We start from the raw sequence: 14,636 nt of genomic DNA, 5'->3' as shown, positions 1-14,636 counted from the left end.
ATTAGAAAAACGGGGGGAAGTGGTTTGGTTTGCCAGGTAAATGAGTTCAGTTTTTGCTTTTCTGAGCATGAGCCATAAACTAAGAATGAACGAATGAAGCAAAAGAATTTCCAACGGAATTAAAAGCTCTATGAGCATAGTACATCCTACAAATTAGTCCGAAATTGGACTAATTTGTAGTGGTAACTTGTCAGAAGCTGTTTGAAAGGTTGAAAGAAAGAGGAGTTTCACACATGAATCTCTTCTACACGGCGGCGCCTGAATACATTTGTTGGTGCCCTTTTCCTCATTCATACACGCATATGGTGGTGATGGGTCAGAAGGGTGGGTAGGCCTCGCGTACTTTTTACCCCGCCCCCATCGCTATTGTGTTTATGTTTTAAGAGGTCTTAAGTGAAGCCGTTATGCTTGTTTCCCCTCGCCTTTTTTGTATTTGTTCAAGATGAATTTTCTTGAAAGTTTTCCGCTTCATTTTTAGTCTCTATTTTGTCTTCACACTCTGACTTAAAGCTACCCAAACCGCCACCTTTGAGCCTATATATCTTGGTTCCTTTAAAAGATATAAAAAAGTGGCTCACTGATTAAATATTGTTTGAATTATGATAAAAATTGTATTAGTTGACTACATTTTGATTTTTTTCACAGTAACCGAGATATATAGGCTCAAAGTTGGTGGTCTGGATGGCGTTCTATTAGAGTGATTACGGTTTTTTTTTTGGTTTGTTTGAAGTTTCCAATTAAGACACAATTCTTGAAACTCTTGGTTTCAAAAAACCATAGCTTCTGAAAAAATAGAGTTTATTGTATGGAAATAATTACTATAGAAACGAAAGGAAGGAAATGAAAACAAAAGGGAACAAAAAGGTTGAATATAGAGAAAAGAAGGAAAAAAACGTTCAAGAGTCATCTACCGGAATTTGAATGGGGTGGAGGGAAAGATCACAGGCAACGGTGGGGTGGTGGGGTCAGGTAAAGCCTAAACATGTTCATAGAACCGACAAAATGTAGAATTGAAATCGCAAGAAAAAAAACGCGAAAATTCCTTTTAAATAGAAATACACACACAATTGAAAGGAAGTAGTTATTGTTATTTCTTTTGAAGATTTCAAAGTGTCAGAACAGACGAGAGAAAATGAAAATTGTGTACGTTTTTGTGCTTGGGGGACGGGGAAGGGGGTTGAGATGAGGTGCAAACTTGCACAATGAGGGAAATTAAAGATTGTGAGACAAGATACTAGCGAGAAGAAGAAGGACAGGATTTAAAATGAAACTCCACCGAGTCAAGGAAATTAGAAAGAGAAACAAAAAAAAAGAAAGAATGGCAAAGGAAATTAAAGCAAGCCGAGGGAAAAGAACAGAAGAAACAGAAAAAAAATGGTAGCTACAGTAAGATAATTCAAATCAATTGAGAAGTGGATCTTTCCGCTCCATCTTCTGCATTTCAATGCTATTGGTACTGTCACGGCGTGGCACATAACGACAGCTACGCTCCGACGACGATGACAAGAAAACGCGATAGCAATTGGCGGTGGTCACACTTTCGGGAAGAGCCGCCAGGAAAGTGGGCAAAATCTGAAAAGAAAAGGGCGCATGTTCTGGGGTTTTAATTAAGTTTAAGGGGGGGGGGGGGCGAGGGGGTCCAATGGGTCCCGCACCCCAACAAAAGAACTGCTTCGTTTTGCTTACCAAGAGGCCGTGAAGCATTCCGAATGTGACGACCAGGAAGATGGCGGCGACGAAAACAGATGGTGAGTAGCTCTGGGTTTTAAGTGGATTTCTGGCAGATATGTTGTGCGTGGCGGTCAAGTTATTACCTCCCGAACTTTTGAAAAGTATTTTATAGGTTCGAAGTTTGATAAAAGTTTTCTCGAGGTTCCAAGGATCTTTTTTTTCAGCAAACCATTTTTGGAAAGCTCCGAAATGTCAGATTCTCGTCAAATCAGCTTTAAAAATCTCATTGCAAGGCTATTCTGATGAATTGAAATCAAAAGAAATTGAAGCGAGTTCTGGCAGGAATGAAGAAAGTTAGAAGTTTGAAATTTCAAGATTGTTAAATTTTCAGAAAGTGACTGGGTGGGTACTACGCCTAAAATAGTCCGCTTTATCGATCAATAAGATATAGAAATACATATTTTTCAGTGGATTTTTGGCGATTTTGACCATTTTCAAGAGTCCGGAGCTCGGCTGTCAAACACCCAATCACTTCGAACATTTCAGAGGTTGTGAAACAGACCTAGATTGAAAATTTAGCGTTCACAGATTTTTTTTTGAAACTTCCTAGTTTTTCAACTATTTGCCAATTTCCAAAAGACACCTTTTTCCAAAAGACACCTTGCCGGTTTTTGTACTGAAACCATGAAAAACAGGTGCTCTTCAAAAATCGGGGCAAAATTACTAGAAAGTTTCAAAAAAATCTTTGAATGCAAATTTTTTTCAGATCTTTTCAGATCTAGGTCTATTTTACATTTTCGAAAATTTTCAAAGTGATCGGACATTTGACAGCCGAGCTCCAGGCTCTTGAAAATGGTCAAAATGACCGAAAATCAATTCAAAAATACGTTTCTGTATATCTTATTGATCGGTACTGTATATGTTAGCGGTCAAATTGAATTATTTCAAATTCTTCAAAAAAATTTTCTAGGTTTTCGTTATTTTTGGAGACAATGATTTCAAAGGAAAAGATTCGAAAACCTCAAGTTCCCAAAAAGGGCTGGAATATTACTAGTTTAAAAAAAATTTTCGTTTTAAAGACACACAGATTTTCAGCAAGGCCTTCCAAAGCTCCGAAAAATATATTTTTATATTTTTATATTTTTCGGTAGATCCTTCCCGTTTTTAAACTCAATCTTCCTAAAAGTTCATTTCAGTTTTTTTTCTGGTTTTCTCAAAATCACATATTCTCAAGCGACACACACTTCATATTTTTCTCCTTATTCTGACATAACTACAATTCACACTTTCTTCAAAACGCCTATTGACTATGAGCAAATGCAACAAAGAAGTAACTATTTGCTCCGGAAGTTACGCCATTCCTAAGATTGCGTCAATTAGGGATGAGAAGAATATGATCTTAAGACTGTGTCACCTGATCAAACATTTCCGGTCACTCTATCCAGAGATTAACTTACCGCGCGGAACAACAACGGAAGGATGCAGCAGATGGTTGAGACACCAGCCTGGATCATTGGCCATGCCACAGCTCCGAGCGTGTGCTCTAACCGTTCCGTGGATCCTTTCAATGGGATCTTTTTGATTTTTCCGTTGCGAATCTCTTTGCGATGTGCCAACTGTAATAATTATAACAATGAACAAGTTTGGAGTTGGGATTAGGGAAAAGGTCTTGTTTGCGGAAGTGTTCCTAACCTGGAAATGGTACGCGACGTGAGCGATAAAGTCAACAGACAGGCCGATCGACATCAAAACAGCCGCCATCACAACGGGGTCGAGATCGAAGGACCATAGGGATAGGAATCCCATTACTCCTGAAAACGGGGAAAAATAGAAGATTTTTGAGACAGGGAGAGATCCTACCAGTAGTAATTGAAGCAATTGATACAGTAGCAGTGATAATTGAGCATGGGTTGGGAATGAAGATTGCGCAGACAACAGCCATACAAACCAATGTCCAGATTCCAGTCTGAATCGTTAATGTTTCAAATCAACGAATTGCTGGTTTTTTCCTATACGACCAGCTGACTTGAGACCCAATCAGGAAATTCTATGCGCCTTTAATTTTTGAGCTTGTAAATCGCTTCAACATTGAAGGTGCATGGAATTTTCTGCTTGGGTTTTGCTTCGGATGTTCCAGCAATTAGCTGATTTGCTTTTCACAGCCCCATAACACCGTAAAACCTGTATTAAGCAATGTTAACTTTGAGCTCAATTATCTCGATTTTTTGTGAAAGATATAAAAAATCTGTCACCTTACAAATATTTGAGGTACTATGACGAATAATTTATTAGTTGTCAAATTTTTGATATCTCTCACGAGAATCGAGATAATTCATCTCAAAGTTGACAGTTAGGGAGGGCTTTTGGGAGAGGAAGTACGGTAGTTTCCCCAGTTTGTACTCTTTTAAAATTTATTATTCCATTAAAAAAATCGCCAACCGTACCTGTGTAGCAGTTCTTCCCAAACTGAGCATCTGATCCACAAACATACCATTCGGCTCCCAAACTGTCACATTCAAATCCGAGTAGCTGTAAATCTCTTCATTTCCCACAATTATAAAAGTCAATTATTCTTACTTATGCGCAACTTTCCTCCAATCTGTCATCAACTGAATACGCGTGTCCCAGGAGGATGTGTTATCGTAGGCGACATTCATCATGAACCGATCCAGCTTGATTTTTCCTCTGAAAGAAATTTGAATAGTTTCGATTTTTCTCCATCTTTTTGAAAATTGCAACTCACTCTTCGTAATGATAATGGATGAAACTATCCCAATGTTTGAAGAAAGGAGATTTTAGGAACTCTGGAAGCTTCGCAGTTGTAATTTTGGCTTCATATGGATCAATTTCCTCGTGAACTTCTGGAGTGGAGAGTCCCAAGAATGCAAACAAATCAAAAGGCTCTCCATAGTAGAAGAATTTGACATAATCTCGAAGCCAGAGCAGTGTTGATGCCTTTCCTTTGCAATTGTGCATCCGTTCAAATTCATCAACCATATTCCAATAACGAGTCATCTGTTGGCGATTCTCTAGATCTAATGGAGCATTGACAAGAATTGTGACCGGGTGGTAGTTGGCCCACACAAGATTTGTGAGCACCAGATTCGGCCGTTGAAGAGGAGAATCCTTTGGGAGAATCTTTACGGCGTCCAGACGTGTCTTCATTGTCATAAGTCCATAGATAGCAAAGTACCAATAGATGCCAGTTCCAATCATCACGACAACAGCAAATAATTTGTGGGACAAAATTTTGCAGTAGATGTTGATACATCTTTTCCAACACGCCTTGAGCTAAAAAATCATTTTCTTCTATTTTGTGTCCCCCGCTCTAGATTTACCCATGCTCTCCATTTGCTATTATTAGTGGACGTTGTCTTGTGCTCGTATTTGGTGGCCACTGCTAGAATAGGACCGAAGAGTACCAGTTGTAAAATGTATGTGAGAGCTAACGCGATGGAAGATGCAATACAGAAGAGGCGAGTTTCTGAAAATAGCTGATGACGTCACGTTCCCTTCCAACTCTTCTTACCCGGAGTTGGGGCGAGTGCTCCAATGGCAAAGGAGAGGAAGTCGGTAAGCGAGGTAATTGTGATTGATGGACCAACGGACTCATAAACCATTCCAAGTCGGTTTCCAGTGCCACTCTCCTGCGCACGTCGCTCTTTTTGCCAGCTGTGAATCATGAGGAAGCAGGAGTCGACGCCTTAAAAAAGAGCTTTTAAGATTATGAACTTGTTCAATCACGCAGAGTGCTTCTCACTAACCGATTCCCATAACTAAAAACGGCATAACGAGCATGAATGAGTTGGTGCGCATTCCGAGAATCGAGACAATTCCATAAGTGGAGGTGATGGCGAGAATAGGGCACAATACGGCGCCAAGACTGATTAGACTGAAATATTAAATTGTTTTTTTTGGGTAAGTAGGAATTTGGTACATACAGTTTTCCTTGGTCCAGACAGTTGTGGTAGACAGCAGTGAGAATGACACAAAGAGAAACGAATGTGATTTCAAATCCGAATCCTGAAAACATTGATTTTCGGAAAAATTTTAAATAAATAAGTTGTCAATTAAAGAAGGAACTTCTAGCTCAAATAGTTTGAGGAATATTAAAAATTCGGACAAGTATGAGGCGTGGTTTTAACTGGTTACAGTGTTTTGAGTATATAGTGCGGTCAATATCTTTAAGACCTCCTTGTTTTTGAGCGCACAGAAAAAAACTAGAAGAAATATTAAAAGACTGTTAACCCCATTCGATTCACAATCAATAATAACCTCTAGAGACAAAGTTTCAGGAATTTAACACTTTCCCTGTCCGTGCACCATCCAAAAAACCGATACGCAAGCGGTCAATATCTTTAAGACCCCCCGGATTTTTCGGTGTTCCAGTGATAATTTTCATAAGATAGTTTTTGGAAATATCAAATATCAGTCTCAAAATTATTTTTGGGTAGTTTTTAATCAAATAAGAACTGTTTCTGAAATTTTCCCGATCAGAAATCGGGTTCTAAAAAGTCACCTCAAGATTTTTGCTCTTTTTGAGAGGATTTTCGGTTCTAATTGATGGAAATCTATGAAATTTCATATTATTAGAGAGCTATTATCCTCTTTTTTGTAATTAAATTGCTTGATTATTTATAATTGACCGAATTTTCCCGAACATTTTCACAACGTTAGCCCCAGAACTCACCAAACGGGCCAGCTCTGACTTTAAGAATCTGCACCCGTCTGTTCTACCTGAATCTGTATCAAATGACTAAGACATCAAGAAGGAAATAAGAGCTTTATACTAATAGTAATCTTCATAGAATTCCATCAAGTAGAACGCTGCATTTTTCCATAAAACCGAAAATCCTCTCAAAAAGAGCAAAAATCATGAGATGACTTTTTAGAACCCGATTTCTGATAGGGAAACTTTCAGAAACCGTTCTTATTTGATTAAAAACTACCCAAAAATAATTTTCAGACTGATATTTGATACTTCTAAAATATTATCTCATGAAAATTATCACTGGAACACCGAAAAATCCGGGAGGTCTTAAAGATATTGACCGCTTGCATATCGGTTTTTTGGATGGTACACGGACAGGGAAAGAGCTAAATTCATGAAACTTTGTCTCTAGAGGTTATTATTAATTGTTAATCGAATGGCGTTAACATATTTTCGATATATTTATTTTATATTATTATTTTACATATTTTCTCCTCTAGTTTTTCCTGAATGCTCAAAATCAAAAGGATCTTAAAGATATTGACCGCACTGTATAATTTTTATTGAAATTTAATGAGAAATTGTATATTTATAATGTCTTAAGAGCATGACGTGAAACCTGTAATTGAAAGGCTCTTACACTGTTAAGTTGAAGCTCAATTATCTCGGCTCCTATATGAGATATCCAAAAAATGTCAACTAACATAATGTTTGTCATATTATGATACACAATTTATTTGTTGAACACTTTCATTTATCCTTCACAGGGATCGAGATAAATCGTTTCAAAGAGGGAATTTATAGTGTCCTGTTAATAAAGGATTTACGGTATCTGTGATTTTAACTTTCTGTCTAATAATGGAACCTAAAATATTAATGTAATCAAATCTGGTTCTAGAAAAAAAATATACCTAAAATAACATATTTTTCTACGAATAACAGATTTTTGAGTTCTAACTTTAGCTTAAAAACTCCCTCGAAAATTATAAAATAGAATAAAATAACTGAAAAAGCGAAAATCAGAAATTGTATGACTAATATTCAATCTTTGATTTTATAGAATTTTCATGTTTAGATATTCAAATGTTTCAATATTCAAAAATCACCTGCTGCAAAGAATGGAGTCAACCGCCTTCCGTCTTTCATCATTTCGTTATCCAGAACGTCGGTTCCCACAATCTGCACGTCGACAATATCACTTTTGTACTCGTTCAAACTCCACTCATAAGCATCCAACTCCCATTTACTCAAATCTTTTTCCTTCTCTGCCGAATCTCTGTCTCCACGGAAAATGAAGACGATCACCTTCAAATCCCATATTTCAAAATATTCTATTTTTGTCTTTTGATCACCTCAACGTGTTTCATATTCGTGATGACCCGATGCGGGGGAAGATCCAGAGCAAGATCAGTGGTGTTATCTTCGGATTTTGGATTTAGTTCAACTCCAAACAAACTGCGCTCCAGATGAATATCAAATCCGTTCATGGTGGCCAGGGGATAGGAGAGATTTGTGCTTTTTGAGACAGACTTTTCATTGGTCCATAGTTTGTACTGATCATCAAATGCGTTCTTTAAGAAAAGCTCCTAGTACACAACCTATTTGTTATCGTAATACGAACCTTATAAAGCTCAAAGACCTTGTTGATTTGACAATATGGCTCACAGAGCTCACTAAACCGGAGAACACGTCCGTCACGAGTACCATTGAATTCATTGAGGAAGAACTTGGATAGCTTTTCTGCCTCGTCTAAATTCTCCTTTGCGTGCATTGTTGTCCCATTTTTGGGCATCAAAATCATTATCGTCATTGCAGGATCACCAGAAATGTTGTAGAATTCTCTGGAAATAATTTTTCTTTTGTTTTTGACTACAATTCCCAACCAACCGAAGTACATCAGTTTCGTATCTAGAAGGTGCGTTAGTTGGTGTGTACCCGTCACGAATCCGATCTTTGAGAACCATCCTATACATTCCTAATGAGTTGATCGAGATCAATAGCTGTAAATGAGGGACGACTGCTTCCAATGATAAAAATGAAAAAAAAACTTACCGCTACGACAAGATAAGCATGAGGATAACGTCCGACAGAGTAACCAACAAGATAGAACATCCGGCGAAGGCTGAGAAAACCGTGAAGACAGTTCAGTTTTTCTTGTCTATTGTCCATTGCTGTAAAAGGGGGGAACATGTGTAATTAGTATATTGCAGGTGGCTTGGGAGTGGTTTTATGATGAAACGCTGGATTAAAATAGTCACTTCACAGCCATATTAATTTTTTTCGTTATGAAATTTTATTGCGTTACAAAATGAGGGGAGTTGTTTTTTTTTGTTGATAGTAATTCAAAAATTTTATCTGAAGTTTTAAAATCGCTATTAGTAAGCCAATGCTGTATAGATTTGTGCCACTTTGAAGCCTCTAATCTAGTTTTGTTGGATTTTCCCTGAAAAATCAAGTTGTAACTTTTGAGTGTACTTTGAAATTTTCAGAAAAATTCGTTCATTCTTTACATCATTGTCAGAGTTTCTAAATTCTAAAATTCACATTTTAAAAACAAAAGATTGAGAATTTTCGTAGAAATATCTTTACAGAATTTTTTGCAGTTTTCTAGTTTTTCAGATATTTGCCAGTTTCTTAAAGACACCCATTTTTGCCCGTTTTTGTATTGAAAACGTATAAAAATTAGGTGTCTTTCAGAAATCGGCATATAGCTGCAAAACTAATAATTTTCAAAAAATTCTGTAAATGTGAAGTTTCAAATCTGGATCTATTTTACACCTTCTAGAATTTTTTAAGTGATCGGAAAACTTGACAGTCGAGCTTCAGACTCCTGAAAATGATATAAATGGCCAAAAATGAACTGAAAAATGTTTTTGTATATCTGATTGACCTTTACTCCATATTATACACTGGCTTTTTAAGAACAAAGTAAAGGATGTTCGATGCTTCTGAAAATTTCAAGGCAAACTCAACACAATTAGACATTTCTTATGATAGTTGACGACATTCTTGTACAACCCCAACGAATTGAGATATGAGGTTTTGAAATGGCACAACCGTTGTTTCGGTGCTAGGTCTGTCATTTTAGGCACTTTATTGGTTCAAAATGGCAAATGAAAATCAGCAAACATGTTACGAAAATGTAAGAGCAATATTTTGCAACAAAGGAAAAATTTTAGATCGAATTCTTATTCTCCAAACACTGGCAAATTCAAAAGAGGATAAAATTTTCTACAGTGGCTGAAATAGACCCCATAACGGCGTCAAAGCTTTCAAGCACAGATCTCTAATGTCATCACGGAAAAAAGTTCTAAAGTTAGCTTTTCTGACATGTGATGTTCATCTCATCAACAGATCGTGTTACTACTCCACAACCCTAAATGAACGTGACATCACAGGAAATCAAATAAACGGGCCAGTTTAGAACTCGAAGATAATTCTTCTAGCTTTTTCTTCATCTCAAAGACTCACCAGAGACGGCTCGTTCCTGTTGCTCTTCCTCGACGGCAGCGCCGTTCAACGGATCGTTATCCGACATTTGTAACTTGTCGTCGTCGTTTACAACCCGATCCTAGATAAACAACAAAGTAATAGGGCTAAAAGGAAGTTCGAAAAAAAAGATGACCAGAAATCGTCGTCTTCTTTTTCTTCTTATTTTATTCTGTTTGAGCTCGTGAGAGCCGAGTGCCCGTTGGCTATAATTACACACATACCTCGGTCATCCTACTCTGCTGCTCTCCTACTTCAGCGCATGCCAGTAACCCGCTAATCACTCTGAAATTTATAGAGTTGTTGTTGTTGGAAGAAAAAACGAAAAATATCGAGCAGAGTTATGACGTTAATAGTGTAACTGATCACCCGAAGGCGGATTGGGAGGAGAGAGCTCGTCTTCTCAAATACTGATCAGAAGAGTATAAGCAAAAACGCGCGGTCGGTCTTGCGAGTGAGCCCGTTAACGAGTCTATTCAGAATGAGAAAATGGGAGGAGGCAAGGAAAAATAGCTGAGCAGTAGGCGTGGCTCATTAACAGGTGGCTCTAGAGGGGAAAATGAGAGAATTTGGTTCATATGGAAACCGTGAAAAAAGCTGATAATGTAATTTGTACATAAGTGAAAATCAAGTGAGAAGAGAAGTTTGAATGTGTTTCAGATTTGGGGTAAAAAGAGCACTGAAAAACAGAAATTTAGATTTAGATAACTTGAAAAAGATCATTAAAGGAAAATGAGATACAGAGCTGGTCATAAATATATGGAAAACCCGTTTTTCAGTTGATGTTGGCCATTTTTAGAAGTCTGGAGCTCGGCTGTCAAATGTCGTATCCCATAACTTTGAAAATTGTGGAGGTTATGAAACGAACCTAGCTTCGAAATTTTGCATTTACAGAATTTTTTGAAAATTCATAGTTTTTCAGTTATTTGTTGATTTCTGAAATACACTTTTTTTCACGTTTTCAGTGCTAAAACGGGCCAAATAGGATGTCTTCCCGAAATCAGCAAATAATTGAAAAACTAGGATTTCAGAAGAAATTCCATAAATTCAAAGTTTTTAATCTAGGTCTGTTTTACATCCTCCAAGATTTTCAAAGTTATGGGACACTTGAAAGCCGAGCTCCAGATTTCTGAAAATGGTCAAATTCGACTGAAAAACACGTTTCGGCATTTATTTATGGCCAGCAGTATATTAAGATTTACATTAATTCAATAAAATGATTCTGAAGGAAATAAGGTATTGAATAGTTTTCAAATATTATGAAAAATTTGAAATTAGGCTCACAATTTTGATAACGATTAGGAATAGAAAAGGAATATTTGAAAAAAAAAACTTATGGCGGATCTCAGAATATTTCAGAAGCCTAGGATAACACTCAAATTTCACGGAAACATCTGAAACCTTCTCAAATCAAGGATTCGCTATATACAATATGAAATGTTTCCATACTTCATGTTGAATCAATAAATAGAATGACCGTTGTCAAATATTGGCTCAGTTTTCAGCTGCACCAGCCCATTTCGAAAGTTTCAGAGCTGACAGCTGCTCCGCTCTTTCTCTTTTTTTTTACTCACAATTTAAACTTTTAGAACCAGAGACAACTCCCCACACAAACTTTGAGAAATGAACTTTCGGCATTTTAAAAATTTTCTCAAAAATTTTCCATGTTTACTCTGAACTTTGTGGTTTACATGTGCGTGTGCAAATAGGAGTATTTGTAGTGTGACACGGAATGGACACGAAAGAATGGGTTTGAAGCTGAAACTATTTCTCTAGGCCAGAGTGAGAGCTCCGCGAGCTCGTAAATGTGATTTGGCCGGAGCTCTACAGATTTTGGCAAGAGAGAGAAAGAGAAAGAGGGGGAACTCAAAAGATATTATACTTGGCTACATGTACTCGCATCGAGATAATCAAATTACTGTACGTACAGATATATAAATATTTTTGGAGGCATAGAAGAGTGTTTTTGGCATTTGGAGCATTTCATTAAAAATGAGGACTTGGAGAAACTTTTGGAGAATCGGGAGGAAGTGGAAATGTTTTTGAAGAGTTTCGAAGAGACACGCAAAGCTGTGGGGGCCTTTCTAATCTTTGAAGATTGTATACATTTTTTGTGTCCTCCAATCCTAGACACATTGCTCATCGCCTGGACCAACCAATAAACTATTTTGTCCAAGAACGCTGAAAAGTTTGTTCCCTAGAGAGACCAGTAGCAAAAAAATTAGGATGAGAGGAGAGAAATGGATCCTTCTAGATAGGGGGCAAGGGAGGACATCAATTTTTAGCGAGGGGGTGTATACTTTTTTTTAGAATGACATTCTTGCAAAAAAGATGGACTGGATATCTAGAGAAAAACGTCATGAACGAATTTCTAGGGAGGTCCCCCATTCAGCATGAATGGGGAGGCTGAAGAGAGTCATGTTCTAGGGAATGTCATGTAGTTCCGCCGATTCTGTACTCTTTATTTTGATGGGTGAAAGATTCTGACAATATTTGAGAAAAGGCAGAAAGGGGGTACTGTAGTAGAGCTTTTGAGGTGGAAGGTACGATTACCGTATTTCAAAGTTGAGCCTACTTATCTCGGATCCCGTAAAAGATGTTGAACATTTGTCAACCAATAAATCATTCATCATAATGTAACCAATATTTTATCAGTTGACTAATTCAAAATATCTTCTATAGGGCTCGAGATAATTGAGCTCAAAGTTGACTGCCTGGCTTATATTGAAGGAGATATGATAGATATAAAATTGAACTTAAAAAAATTTTTAAAAAGGATTTGAAAAACATAAAAAATGTACTCTTCAATTTTTTATAAGAAAAACAACTCAGTAAACCGAATGAAGCAAGCTGAAACATGCATACAACTTTAATGAAGTTATTCATGATTAGTTCAAGGTGCTCCAGGTGCGAAAATCTGCCAAAAGTTTGAACAACAAACATCAAAACCTAAATCTAGAATCTCCTAGAAAACGGGGGCGTATTCTTCTATTTTCTATATTAATTGATAGTTATTCTTATATATTACGAATGTTAGTCGTTGAAAATCGTCGAGAAAACTCGAAAACACGACGTTATAGGGGTTTTGAGTAAACAGACGACGGTCTAGAACAACACCGGGTTGTCTGGGAGTACTGTAGAAAGGAGGGACAGTCAGGCCTCAGCCAAAAAGATTTTGGATGAAAAAGAGCTGGTTCAGGAAAAAAAATTGGAGAGAAGAAAAGTTGGGGACCATCGGAATTTTTGGAAGGCCGATTTGCATGTTGATGGCAATAACTGAAGTGAAGAAGAATTGAGTAGCCGCCATAGGGGGACAGACAACAGGCGAGGAGGGGGTGTGAGGCAAGAGGTTTTGAGCCCGGTCGGAGGGGGCTGAGACACTGCGAAATTCGAGGAGATTCGAAGTACCAAAGTCGCGCCCCGAGCCGTCCGAGACGCTGAGAAGTAGAGGCAAGAAGCATTCGGAGGAGCACGAGCACAAGAAAAAGGGACACACACAACTCAGACACAGCGGCCCTCTCCTTTTTCAATGTGTGGCCACATGGGTGACTCGTTCTCTATTGCTCCTATTTCTTCGAAGAGCGGAACGAAGAGGTCGTGGAGAAAATATAGAAGCATGAAGAAGAACGGAAAAGGAATTCTGAGCAGCATTTTTTTGGCGTTTTTGGCGCGCGTTCCATTTAGTTTCTCTCTTTCTGTTTCTGCCGCGCAGCTCCTATCTGTTTCCTCTTTTTCTATCTTTCCTAGTTTTCTCCCAAATCACAAATTTGCCATTTCCTTATTTTATGACTTGCTCGAAATTCCAGTAATTCTTTCTTACTTCTTTTAGCTTTTATTTTTGACAACATAAGTGGGGAGTTCATTTTTCTATTTGGAAGAGAAAGCTAAATGTAAGATAAGAATGTAGAAATCAGAATAACCTCTTTTCATGCTTTCTCTAAAATCACAAGTTTCCCATTTCTTAGTTTTATGACTTGCTCAAATTCAGGTTTTACTAAATCTAATAATTCTGTTCCGATTTTTTAAAAAGTATTTTTTGACTTTAAACTTTTCTAATTGGAAGAGGAAGCTACGATAAAAATGTAAAGATAAAAATGAGTTTGAGACAGAGGTCGGAAAAGAGAAAAGAGATTGAAATCGGATAGGAGCAGAAGTTCAGAACTTTATGACGGATTGAAGCATTAGATTAGAAAAAAATGCGTTGCTGAAAGAAAGAAATCTAGATTTTCTGAAAACTAGATTTCCAGATAAAGATGGAGTGGATAGTGGAAAATGAGAATTTGATGATTTCAAGGACATAATTCATGAACTAAAGACTCAGCTCTCAAAAGAGAACAACAACACCTTGGTAACCCGGATTTTGATGAAAAACTTCAAAATAATTTCAAGATGAATTGAGAATATTCTAACTACACACTTTTGAAAATTTTAGAATCCGCTCGTCAGAATGATCGCCATTTCAATCGGAAACAGCAATTTTCAAAAACGATTTTCTCAACTTCTAGGAATTTTCAGAAAATGAAATTTGTTGTGATATAGTTTGAATTGACACACTTTAACATTTCAGACATTTTCTCAAAGTGTATTTTTTTTCTAATTTTTGGAAAGTTCTGGAAAAACAAAATCGAAAATAAACATTTTTTCCCTTTTTTGATAAATCCTCCAAAATATGGAATTTAATTAAATTTTATTAAAAACAATTATTAAAAACAATATTCATGTTCTGGAACTTCCTAGAAGTTGAGAAAAAAGGGTTTCCTAGGGC

The 14,636-nt window shown here is 37.1% G+C and overlaps 1 protein-coding gene across 1 annotated transcript; it reads right to left on the bottom strand.

Moving 5' to 3' along the window:
- Window positions 1-1,401: 1,401 nt before the first annotated feature.
- Window positions 1,402-10,104, bottom strand: Cbr-ptr-5 (the record flags this gene model as incomplete). Its single annotated transcript, XM_045238933.1, has 19 exons — window positions 1,402-1,572; window positions 1,687-1,758; window positions 2,465-2,514; window positions 3,129-3,482; window positions 3,532-3,637; window positions 4,116-4,200; window positions 4,249-4,392; window positions 4,415-4,962; window positions 5,010-5,155; window positions 5,201-5,374; window positions 5,436-5,563; window positions 5,613-5,694; window positions 7,489-7,687; window positions 7,735-7,968; window positions 8,004-8,223; window positions 8,270-8,382; window positions 8,435-8,553; window positions 9,854-9,953; window positions 10,096-10,104. 19 exons carry the CDS (start codon window positions 10,102-10,104, stop codon window positions 1,402-1,404), a joined length of 3,054 nt encoding a protein of 1,017 aa, XP_045095960.1.
- Between the last annotated feature and the right edge of the window lie 4,532 nt (window positions 10,105-14,636).

Source organism: Caenorhabditis briggsae (genome assembly GCF_000004555.2).
Source record: "Caenorhabditis briggsae complete genome, chrX, whole genome shotgun sequence".
NCBI classification, from domain to species: domain Eukaryota; kingdom Metazoa; phylum Nematoda; class Chromadorea; order Rhabditida; family Rhabditidae; genus Caenorhabditis; species Caenorhabditis briggsae.
The sequence above is the reverse complement of the archived record's forward strand: the minus strand, read 5'-3'. Positions and strand labels throughout refer to the sequence as shown.